The sequence below is a fragment of the Musa acuminata genome, chromosome BXJ3-10 (assembly GCF_036884655.1).
Source record: "Musa acuminata AAA Group cultivar baxijiao chromosome BXJ3-10, Cavendish_Baxijiao_AAA, whole genome shotgun sequence".
NCBI lineage: Eukaryota > Viridiplantae > Streptophyta > Magnoliopsida > Zingiberales > Musaceae > Musa > Musa acuminata.
In genome coordinates this window covers 19,638,590-19,650,483 of record NC_088358.1, presented here as the reverse complement: position 1 = coordinate 19,650,483, position 11,894 = coordinate 19,638,590, and the positions used below count along the sequence as shown (strand labels likewise).

The window sequence follows — 11,894 nt, the reverse complement described above, 5'->3', positions numbered from 1 at the left end:
ACCCAATAAGAACGAGATTTAGGTTCCAGATTTGGTTCGTAAGGACCGTTCTGACCCGATAACATGGTAATATCGGTCCGAGTCCGTCCGAATGAATGAAAAAGATGAAGATTTATATTAGATATGACAATGAATGTAAAATTATATTAGATTTCGTGAATATAAATGTTAAAGTGACACGAGGTACTAATGAAAGTAAAAAAAGTTAATCCAAGAACAAAAAGTTAGGTTAGCAATTTGAAATAAAATATTAGAATTGCTAAACATTATGATCAGAAGAAAATAATTATTATTATTTATATTTAAAATTTGATATATTAAAAAAATTAAATATAAAAATGATGTAGGATTTGTTGCTAATAAAGATATTAAGAATAATATTATAAATGTAAACAGATTTAGAGATAAAATTATAGTTCTAAGATTTTTGATACAATAAGATATTTTAAATGTCATTAGTACTTATGCCCTTTTGATAATCAACTAAAAGATATTTTAAAAAAAAAAATGATACCATTCAAGAAATGTTTATAATCGAGATGATGATATAATTTGATACCATTCAAGAAATGTTTATTGTGAATATAAAAGGGTATACGAAGGATTTGATTACGAGGAAAGAAATGAAGATTATGATATAATTTTAAATCTTATAATTTTTTATAATTTTATAATTATAAATATCTATTATAAGAAAATATATAAATATTTAATTACTTATAATAGTGATAAGTAGTCAAATAGATTTTTTTTCTCACTAGAAAGATAGATAAAGGTATTTATATGAATTATAAAATTATATTTGATGACAGTTGGATGAATCAATATATATTGATGGTATTATATATTTACTATAAAAATAAAAAAAATTAGTAGAAAAAATTACTATGGCTAGATGATGATGCTAGTCATATGTGTCCTATAAGCCAATTATGTAAGTGATGACATGTGCGACATGACATGTACTTTTTTTTATTTATTAAATTATTTAATATTTTATTATTTTATATTGCTTATTGTAGGAATATATATTATGATATCCATAAATTTGTACAGGAGTCGGATCGTAATCAGATCACGATAACGAGACCGACTCACATTTAAATATAAGTCCTAAATAATCTCAGTCATAGGTTACTCGAAGGGACATCGAGATAAACGGACATACTAGTATACTATATATCCATCCATATAATGGAGACAGCTGGTCTTATAGTTGCTCGTGCAGGGACGGTCTCATAGTTGCTCGTGCAGGGACACTAGGGATACAATGCATATGCTCATCGGAGAATGAGTTTATTGATTGATCCGCTCACAGAATGATAGATGGTTGATAATACCTTATTATCAGACAGTGATTATGTAGTCCTAGTGGTGTATATAATCATTGAACTTGAGATATCAATGATGTCATGTAAGAGTACTCCACTCTTTGATACGTGACTTATAGGTCTGAAAGTTCTAGATCTAACACAATCGGTCATCGGGAGTGGTAACCAACCTTATGAGGGCTATTGAGTGTCATGAGAGGAATATCATATATATTCTTGCTTAAACAAATCCTTGGTCAATGTCATTCAGATTGAGAGAGAGAGAATTCTCAATAATAATTCGATTAAAGCGAGACTTGAGTAGAAACTATATGGGCATGATAGCATCATATCCGGTATACGGTCTATGAGGTATTAGATGGACGAGGGACTATAAATATACGGTAAATGATGATATATAAGTACAATAGATTAGATTCACATTGAACGTATAGGGATTACGGCATAATAGTATAATACGTTCGTAGTCGATGAGTTAAGTGAATAATTATAGAAATAATAATTCACTAAGTTAGAAGGAGTTCAGATAGGTATGACTCACAACTAGCTCGATATTGGGCCTAGAGAGTCATACACATATGATAGGTGTTGCGACGAGTATAGGTTCAAATATAAAATATTTGTTAGAGCCCCTATCTTATTGGATATCAAATAAGCCCTGAATTATTGGATCATATGGATGAGATATAATAAGAACAAATAAAAGATTATTGGGTAGAGACCCACTAATCTAAGAGGCTTAGGTACTTGGATGGAGATCCAATATTCAATACGGTAGGATCCATCAGTGTTAAATTGATACGAGGCCTCTATAAATAAGAGGGAACCAAAGAGCCATGAGCTAGGTTCTTTTTGGTTTCCACCTCCTATTCTTCTCTCTCCCTCTCCTCCTCTCCTATTTTGGACGTATGGATAGTAAGAAAGGACAACCCATTCTTGATTGTGTGGTGCACGCGAAGAAGAGTTTTGGGCAGTGATTTAAGGAGTATCTTTGTAACACCTACCATGTGGATTACGGCTATAGAGAGAGGCATTTAAACTTTTGTAACGCCTACCAATCTCACAAATACGTAGGAATTCAAGAATACACGATCCCTCTAAGTAATTCTTTTATGCATTATTTTTTGATTTCGCATATTTTTATGCACTAACTTTTGCTGACGATAAAAAACTTTTTTTGTACGAAAATTTTAGGATTTTTATTTTCTATTCTTCGTGTATCCGATGTCACCCTAGATTTCCAACATTTTAATTACCGAGGTGATAGAAATAATATATATATATATATATATATATATGATTTTGGTCATCCGTAGATATAATATATATATATATATATATATATATATATATATATATATATATATATATATATATATATATATATGTCACACACGTGTATGCAATTACACATTATTATTTGGATAAAGAAATTGACAGTTATTTTCTTTTTGGAGGGCGGGGTGGGAATCTGCAGACATTTATTTTACAGTCATTTATATGATTATATTTATTTATTTATTATATATCTAGATGATATAAATAAATAAATATATATATATATATATATATATATATATTTATATATATATATATCCAGATCATACAAATTTTTTATAAGACTATGCAGACTCATTTATTTTTTAAATATATTTATATAATATATATATATATTTATTTTTAAAATACATTAAAAATATTAATAAAAATAAAATTATCACATAATATTAATGAATTTTTAAAATATAATTTATCAATACTTGTAAGACATATCTAAAATATAATTTTATTTATTATTTATCAAACACTTAAACAACAGTAAATTCACTCGAACCCATTTCTACAGATACACATCAAAATTATAAATACATTTCCAAACACAGCTTCAAACCATGACGGCCAAAATAAACATCAATGTATTGTTAGAAACTTAAAGAAAATTTGCAAATAGAAAGAAAATTCACAAGTTCAGTGCTACCAACACCGGCCACATGGTCAACCCAGTTAACAGAACAGGTATTTCTTAATACCTCGTATACAACAAACACTTGGTACCATGATTCACAGTGTTATACATACACTACCAATGCCTTGGATAACCCAAAATCCACCAGAAACTATTTCTTAGAGATCCCTAAACTGCAAACCACTCTCTCGGAACTGGCCATCACTTCCAAAGTTCTGTGCCTTTGATTTTGTGCTTGACTGAGGAGAGGATTCAGAGATGTTGATGGATTGCCCTTCAGGAGGTAAGCACCTTTTGGAGAAATACATTGCTATACTTTTCTGCTTCCCACCCTTGTCTGTCAAAGATCAACAAGCTAATGTTAACATTCAGTATAACAACCCCAAACTTGATACCTACACAGACCATACTGATAAAGTGGAAATTGCTTTTGAGATGCTTGGCAAGTTGATAACTTATTCGATTCAGTTGACTGTCAGTACCTGGAGAGGGCTCGGAGGCAGACAAGCCAAGCCTTTGCAAGACATCTTTCTTAACCTGTTCATGTGAAGATAAACAGAAACCAGAGCAACGTTTCAGCAAGTTTCGGACAATTGTCACAAGCTTTGGTACTGTAAAATAAACGAATTTACCTGCCATCGATTGTCAACAAAATCTGATATTTCCCGTATTTTATTTCTTAATTGTGACTTTGGGATGCTTGGAAACTTCTGTAGCAACACATCTACCAGCTTATTAATTCCATGCGGACAAGATTGAATCAACCTAGCCTGCAGTTCAAGGTCCACAAAATAAGGAAAATTATGAAGTATGAACAATCTGGCCATACATCATTGCGATGCTTACATATTCTGGCAAGTCCTTATCAGATACAACTGGTGCAGTGGCTGCTTGTGCAGCACTTTCCTCAGGAGCCAGGGGCACTTGTTGATCCTCATAGGATGTGCTGGGATTTGTAAAGATATCTACAATGGCTCCTCCAGGGATGGCCCGCATGCAGAGAGCCTGCAAACAGACCTGCTCAACTTTTGCCTTCCCATTAAGATCCTCGGCCGACAAAAGTTTGATCTTTTCATGACTTAGGTTGGATATCACCAGTGGCTGGCTCTTTCGAAGAGCCCTTTCTGTAAAAGTGCAGAGAATCTTGTGCTGCTGCAGCAATGTTCTAAATTCCTCATTATCAACCTCTAACTTACAACACTCTGAGACTTTTGCCTCATCATCTGGGAATTCAGATGTCTCGATTTGTACTCCCTGTAAAAAAATATGGGTTTAGTTCATACAAAGAACAAAGTTCAAGCATTCTGGCTGAATATAAAATTAAAATAACAAAAAAATCAAAATTAATATAGCATAATACTAGTTTTGCATGCATGTTTTGAGATACAATTGTCTCAATCAGTAATGACAAAAGCATATTTCTGCAGCAAACTTGGGAGAAATATGCAATCTGAGTTGAAACAGGGCCATTGTCAAGAAAAAGAATTAAATAAATTGGAATAGAAAAGATAAATAACAAAAATTACAAGCTTCATATATAATTTTGGAACATTTCAGATCAAAGTGCAAACTTCCAAAAGAAATGAAAAATTTACAGTAACAATTGTAAGGACAAATGAATTTGGAAAGGAAGATCATTATGAACAGAGCAAAGCACAAACATGTATCATCGCATCAGTGTTTTAAGGCGAACCTCATTTTCAGAAAGATAACCATCAGGAACAACAAAGCTGTCTTCACTTTCGATGTCATCCTCATCTTTCAAGTTTTCAGCATCTAAAATTTCTTCTACATCTTTTTCACAATCCGAAAGACTTTCACCTGGATCCTCCTGCACAAGATAAAAAAAAAACAAGTAACACTTTTGGGCCTCAGTAACATATACTAAAAGGTTTCAGAGACAAGTACCTCTTCCCATTCCTCATCACTATCAACATCATAATCCAATTCAGGGTCCTTTCTAAATGGGTGCCTTGGACCAACAACACCACTGTAGTATCAACAATGCAGCAAAGAACATGATTATCAAAACTTCAATTAAAATCAAAATGAAAAAAGATCTGCAGCTTGTTTCTATGAATAAAAGCATGCCTTTTCCTGTGCCAAGTTCCATAATATGCTGGCTTAAAGCTCTTGTCAAACTGCAACAGCTTTTTAATCCAGCTCCTGGCTGATGATGAGACAACAATAGGATCATTTTGATGTGATATATTGCTTATAGAAGATTCCAGTTCGTCATCAAACTTATAATAGCTTGATTCACTGCTATTATTCACTTCATAAGAGGAAGCATCCTTCATTGGCGTTGCCATTTTGTCAGGAGATTCGCCTAACAAGTATGGTCTTTGCAGCTTAAGCTCCTTGATCAATTCCATCTTAGGATTACGCCGTTGACCCCAGTGGCAAGACCTATTACAGTGAGTCAACTTATGCCAGCCAGCAATATGCAACCTGCGATATTTGCAGAATAATAACACATTTGAGATAATCTTAAACTGTCTCCTTCAGCTGCAACTAAATATATATCTGATAGCAGATCCTGAATTAGTAGTACTATAGGTGCATTCAACTTTAAAACTGTACTTCCTGAAGTTTGAGTAAGGAATGATTCTAGATTCCAACTCCGTCGAACTTACGTAATTATAAAGTATCCAGAGAATAGAAAACTTCAAAAAATATAAGCTAAATTTTAAAGAACAAAGAAAAAATAAAGGTTCTCTGATGAACCTGCAAAGGTCTTCCATAGACACACTATACTGCTGAGAGAAAGCACAGTCCATTGATGATGTAACTGCATTAGTTATTCCTTCATTTTTGGAAGCTGTATCAACTGATTGGCTTTTCATAGGTGACAATCTATCAGAATTATCTGAACTATTGCTACTCTTTTTACTTCTAAGAAAACATTCCATCATAGAAGCTTGCTTTTGCATGGCAAGCTGTTTCTTCTGCTCAGCTTCCTCTTTTTCACGACGCCGTTGTTCTCTGGCAGCTTCTTCTTGTCGCTTCTTATTTTGTTTTTTCAATTCAGCTTCTTCTTTTTCACGGCGTTTTTCTTGTCTTTCAGCTTCTTCTTGCAACCGCTTTCGTTCCTTCTCCTAAAATTGAGTGGGGAAAAGTAAACCAGTGAGAAAAAATGCAGACAGCCTAAATTTAGTGAGATCATGGCTAGCAAACCATTATCAAGTTACTGCCAAATTTCACAACCAAAGAAACTGTCTAAAATTTCTGAATCTAAATGCACACCAAGATCAATTGATGGCTTCAGACAAACATATCTTCAGCAAGAACTTACCTAATGAGGCTAAAGTCCAAATTTAATGTTTTTTCTGGGTTCCACGAGGCTATGCCTCTATGTTGCACATAACTCAAGCCCCAATATTACACTAACCACTGAATCACGAAGCATACATGTTTTGACCTGGATGAACTCAAGAAGAATGGAGTCTTAACAGTTTAATCCAGTCACATAATAACGAAGATATTGTAGTGCTTGTCATATTTAATGGTATCATATACAAATGAAAAATGACAAATCAGGGTACAAATTTCCATAATGACTAAAAAGGACATGATTTCTTAAGTTCCATAAATGAATACAAAAAATGTTTGCTAATTTCTTGTGAATGTGCTCTTATTGCAAAGATGATTAGTACCGAGTATGGTATATCTAATATGATACTGACAATGTAGTTTTAGGTGTTTTTATTTTGCTTTTTTTTTATGAAAATCAAATTCAAAAGGCCACTAACCATAAAATCCAACTACCAAAAAACCTTAGTTTTAGGTATTTTTCTTTTGCTTTTTAAAAGAATCATTTTCAAAAGGCCACTAACCCTAAAACCCAAAAACCAAAAACCACTTTGGTGTTAAACCTTGTTGATAAGCCACATGTAATTCAACATACCATCCAATTTGGCATAATCCATTTGTGCTGCTTTACTTGTTAAAATGCCAATTGTCCTGTGTCTAAAACAATTGTTACAAGTACATCTTTCTATCAAACATTCAAATTCTGGATGTTAAAAAAATGCAACTTTTTCTAGAGAAGGGGTCAAAATGTGTAAAATTTCAAACATCCAGACATCAAAAAAGAAATAAAAGTTAGAAAACTAGAAGTTTACTAAAAAATTTAGTTGGATTGGCCTCCAATAACATATATGTAGACTATCTGAACCAAGTACCAGATTAAGCTTTTCGACTCAACATATTCATGAAACAGACAGATATATTCACATGAGAGGGACTAAATCAATTTGAAATGTACAATCAGCTCTGAATTTAGCCTAATACAGTGGCAACCTTATAGGTCAGACCAAGATTGAGCTCATAATTAAGACAAATTAGCTTGATTTTATCTAGATTGATACATTAGTCAATTGAACTTTCCTGCCATCATGCATCAACAATTTTAAAACCTTAATTTCCATCAGTATATGTTTGCTGGATGTTCTCTATTGCAAAGCATACATAACTTATTTCAAATTTATAGAGTTCAAGAAAAACAAAGACAGCATGACACCATAAATAAAGAAGCAATATATCGACCCAATTAATAACACCTTAAATCCTTTACTTACTATTCGCAATTTTTCCTTCTGAAGCTCAAGATCCATTTTCTTCTTTTCCTTTTCAGCACTCCGTTTATTTTTCTCAGCTTCCTTCATTAATTCTTTTTCTTGTAACCTGGCTTCTTTGGCAGCACTTTCATGACAAAAGAATAATATTTTAGGTTAGTGCCAATTTAAAAGAAATAAGTAGTGACAATTTGAATATTCAGAAAAAAGTCAAAGAGAATGCATACTTGTCGACACATTTCTTCTGGGTCAACTTTTCAACTAATGAAGAAATCCCTTGCTTATTCAATATCTTGCCAAGAATCATCGATGGCTTCATCAGATCAGTTCTTTGGCCATCTTTATATTCAGAACTTGTCAACACAGATAATGTTGCTGAAATGCAAGATATGTATACTTTCAGCTGAAATCTTTAATGCAAAAAGAAGAAAACATTAAGATTTTGCACCAAAGATTTCATACAATTATGTGCGGTGTAGCATAGCATACTAAAACATTTTAATGCTTTAGATTCCAACAAAAGTGATATAGATAAATATATGCATACCTAACATTGTATAATGAAATGATAAAACATAATTCCCATAATTGAATGTTTTCTTTTCATGAGCAATGAAGAATGCAACAAAAAGTATTTTAGGATGCAAAGAACATGAGATAGTTAATACAACAAATGTGAAAGGGTACAAAACATAGAAACAATGCATAATGAAGGCATTCAGAATAAACAAATGCCAAGTAATGAGATTTACAAAAAAAATCAGCAGTCATCTTAAGCATAAGTTCATCAGAAATTAAGAAATTAGATCAGGGTAAATAAACCAAACAATCCATCAAAAGAAGGACATTCTTTTGGGTACTAAGGGAGAGGACGATGAACTATTGTGTATTTTAAATTGTCAAAAATAACAAGCTCTATCTTCTGCTTGTTACGTAAAAATACTATAGCTTGCAACAAAGATAAAACCATTTCCATGATGCGAAAGGAGTATAAATTTTGTGCTAATAGAAAAGAACTCATTGGTTTACTACTAAAGCAAACTATATGTGTATTTCCCAAGAAAGATGAAAGGAATATTCCTTTTTCTAGAGCACTGCCCATGAGGAAAAAAAACTATAGCCAACCCAATCAAGCATCTATTGGCGTGTGCATTAAAAGAGTATCCAAATCTCGCTCTGTCCTGAGTCGTTACACTGATATCTTGCCAGTGTCACGTTTTAAAGTTACATTGTAATTTAAGTATATTAAAACGATCACAATGTCTCTGCCAACAAATAGCACAAAAAGTCAAAACAACAAAGATTCTTACCACAGAGGGCAGAAATCCTCTCATGAATCTTCTTCCGAGCTATGCGTCGAATGTTGACAATGGCACGAAGAGCAGCAGAGAACAATTTGATATCTCTTGTCTGATCAACAAAATATCAAATATCAAGAGCAATTGCATTTAGCTTTCCAGCACAAAAATTTAACCATTGAGACTGCAAAAAGATAAATTGGATTAAAGCAGCCAAAGGGAAAATAATAACAATAGCAACATCATTACCTCCCAGCACCATAGGCATGACTCTGACTCATCTTCCAATACATCGGCATCCGCACTGGAAATACCATACATCACTCTCTGTCCTACAAAAAGCACAGTACTGCGAACAGAAGCCAGAGTAATCCCCTCTCTTCCCTTCAACTTGTCATAAATTTCCTCAACTAGTTTGGAAAATGAAAGACTTCTCTCCTCCAGCAAATAACCAATCATCAAATTGTTGGAATGACATTCACTATCATCATGTTGCAGCCCAAGACCAGAAAACTCCTTGTAATACTCAAACAATTCTTTGATTTCACGCCGGCATTCAGCTGTAAGAAATTCCTTATCATCAGAGTTCATATTCCCATCAGTAGCAACTCTTTTTCTTTTCAACTGCTTCCCTGCCCCCTTCTGCTCATCTTTCACTTCAGTGTGGCAGTTTCTCCGTTTCTTGACATGAGAATTGTCTTTGGCCTTTCCCAAAACATGTTTTGAGCCTTGTGCTGGAATATCAAGGGACATTGTATTTGTACAATGGACCCCCTTCTCATCATGATCAGCTTTGGTTTGGTTCCTTTTTGCTTCTTCATCGGGGGTATCTTCAGGATCCATAAACTCCCCATCAAATTCAGGGGCTTTGTTGACAACGACACTTTCTTCCTCTTTCACTGGGATTTTTTCCAAAATCATGGCATCCTCATCAACTTTGGGGGGATTACATTCATCAGTTCGATCAGCGTCAGGAATCACACCACCAGTACATCCCGTTGTCATTGTTTAAACTAGTTCACACCACAACTCAAAAGAATTAAGACTCAGAATCTTAAAGGTTTCTCCTGAGATCAGCATAAAAATCACACAACGAACCACACTGTAGACAAAAATAACGGTCGCTGCCCGAAAGAAAAAACTTTTGGGGTTTTAGGAGCACAATAGACCACCCGTTCGACGCTACAGCCCTTCAGATACTCTCAATTCGACCACATTCTTGCACTTTAGTTTGAAGCGCCGCCTCCAGATCCGTACACCTAGAAATACGAAGAGTAAGATCCAACCTAGAGTTCACAAACCTTTAAGAAATCCAAAATACATCAAATCCGTAAGCGAACCCCCAAAATCCCTCACAAATCCACGGCGAGAACATGCAAACAAACCCTCATTCCCACCGAAACCCGCGCGTCTACAGAATCTAAACGTCACCTGCAAATCGATCCGAGAAATGGATAGTAACGGACATGGATCAGCTGAGCTCGTTGGTTTCTCCGACGAGTAAGCGCGCGTTCTTCTCCTCTCGTTTCGCCCCCCTTACGGCCACCCTTTCCACTGTGTTCGATGACGCGACGGGGTGGGGAGGGAGAGCGGCCATCACATCGAACGGCTTTAATAACTCGCTGCGTGTGATCTGATCCAACGGACGATGTCACTCGACGAAGAGCAGATGATACGTGGACCGTCCGACGGCAGCGAAATCTTCCCGCCAATGGCACCTTTTCTTCCCTCGTTACGCGAGTCGGTGAGGGTCCAATTCCCGTTATAAAACAATCAAATTGACGTATCTATCCCTGTAATATTTGAAAATAACACAATTACCCTTATGATTTTAAGAATACATACGCCTCTTTCATTAATATTCATATATAATCGATACATCTTTAATATTATTATCGACATAAATTAGTTTAATATTAATTGATATGAATTAAAAACATAACATGCCTAATCTACCTAAAATATTATTTTCATTGAAATAATATACTAACTCTAACTTAAATTTAAATAATTCGTCGACACATGAAACTCATATTTATCGAAAGAAGGTTCATAAATATTATAAGAATCATGAATGTTAGAGAATATTTTAGTAGACATAAATGGTCGATTATTGCATACTATAAATAGGGGGTTTCTTATAACTACAAGATACTTTTTTTAGTATATACTATAAATAGGGGGTTTAGTATACATATCTTCTTAACCTTTAATATTTTATCTATGTTGTGCATTTATTAATTTAAGAATCAAATGAACCTAAATTTAAGACTCTTTTATGAGCATTTTGTACATTTGGATGTCATCATCCCTATAAGATTCGAAAACAGAATCGGATCAATTTTGTCATATCAAATCGACAAACTTCGACTCGAATAGATTCTTCTTATTCACAATAGAACTCATCAAATTTGTCATAACTATCGTGAGATGAAAAAGATCTTTAATTTGTCGCCGTACCATTTTGGAAAATGCTTCGTTCACGAACATTATTATCGACTAAGCTATATGTAATTCATATCCACCAAAAAGTCAAACAAGTATATCTTTGGAAGATTTATGCTGCCACGTTGACGGGAAGTCAACTTGGAATCCCTCCTTATCTGGCTTGGATTCCCAAGCGGCAGGAAAAAGACGACCCTGCTGCGCTTTAATTGCCATGCCTTCCTCTGCTCCCTCCCCCCTCGTTGCCATGCGCTATAAATCCCTCCTTCCCCGAATC

At 34.2% G+C, this 11,894-nt stretch overlaps 1 protein-coding gene across 2 annotated transcripts; it reads right to left on the bottom strand.

The window, feature by feature from the left end:
* Positions 1-3,154: 3,154 nt before the first annotated feature.
* On the bottom strand, positions 3,155-10,742 carry LOC135650637 (chromatin assembly factor 1 subunit FAS1-like). 2 transcript variants are annotated; one of them, XM_065170128.1, is made up of 13 exons: positions 10,604-10,742; positions 9,422-10,431; positions 9,185-9,284; positions 8,102-8,249; positions 7,878-8,001; positions 6,025-6,395; positions 5,389-5,748; positions 5,206-5,287; positions 4,991-5,128; positions 4,144-4,551; positions 3,930-4,067; positions 3,780-3,834; positions 3,155-3,634 (listed from the first exon to the last, which is right to left on the bottom strand). In XM_065170128.1, the coding sequence occupies exons 2-13, from the start codon at positions 10,175-10,177 to the stop codon at positions 3,456-3,458; spliced, it is 2,859 nt and encodes a 952-aa protein (XP_065026200.1). In that variant the 5' UTR covers positions 10,178-10,431; positions 10,604-10,742; the 3' UTR covers positions 3,155-3,455. The 2 variants fall into 2 exon arrangements, with proteins under 2 accessions (XP_065026200.1, XP_065026202.1); XM_065170130.1 differs by having other exon boundaries at positions 10,639-10,741.
* Between the last annotated feature and the right edge of the window lie 1,152 nt (positions 10,743-11,894).

Coding starts and splice junctions, on each gene's coding strand:
- LOC135650637 (XM_065170128.1), bottom strand. CDS start 10,177: ATGACAACGGGATGTACTGGTGGTGTGATTCCTGACGCTGATCGAACT. Junction 5,129..5,205: donor GTGATGAGGAATGGGAAGAG/GTACTTGTCTCT, acceptor TATCTTGTGCAG/GAGGATCCAGGTGAAAGTCT. Junction 3,835..3,929: donor TTGTTGACAATCGATGGCAG/GTAAATTCGTTT, acceptor TCACATGAACAG/GTTAAGAAAGATGTCTTGCA.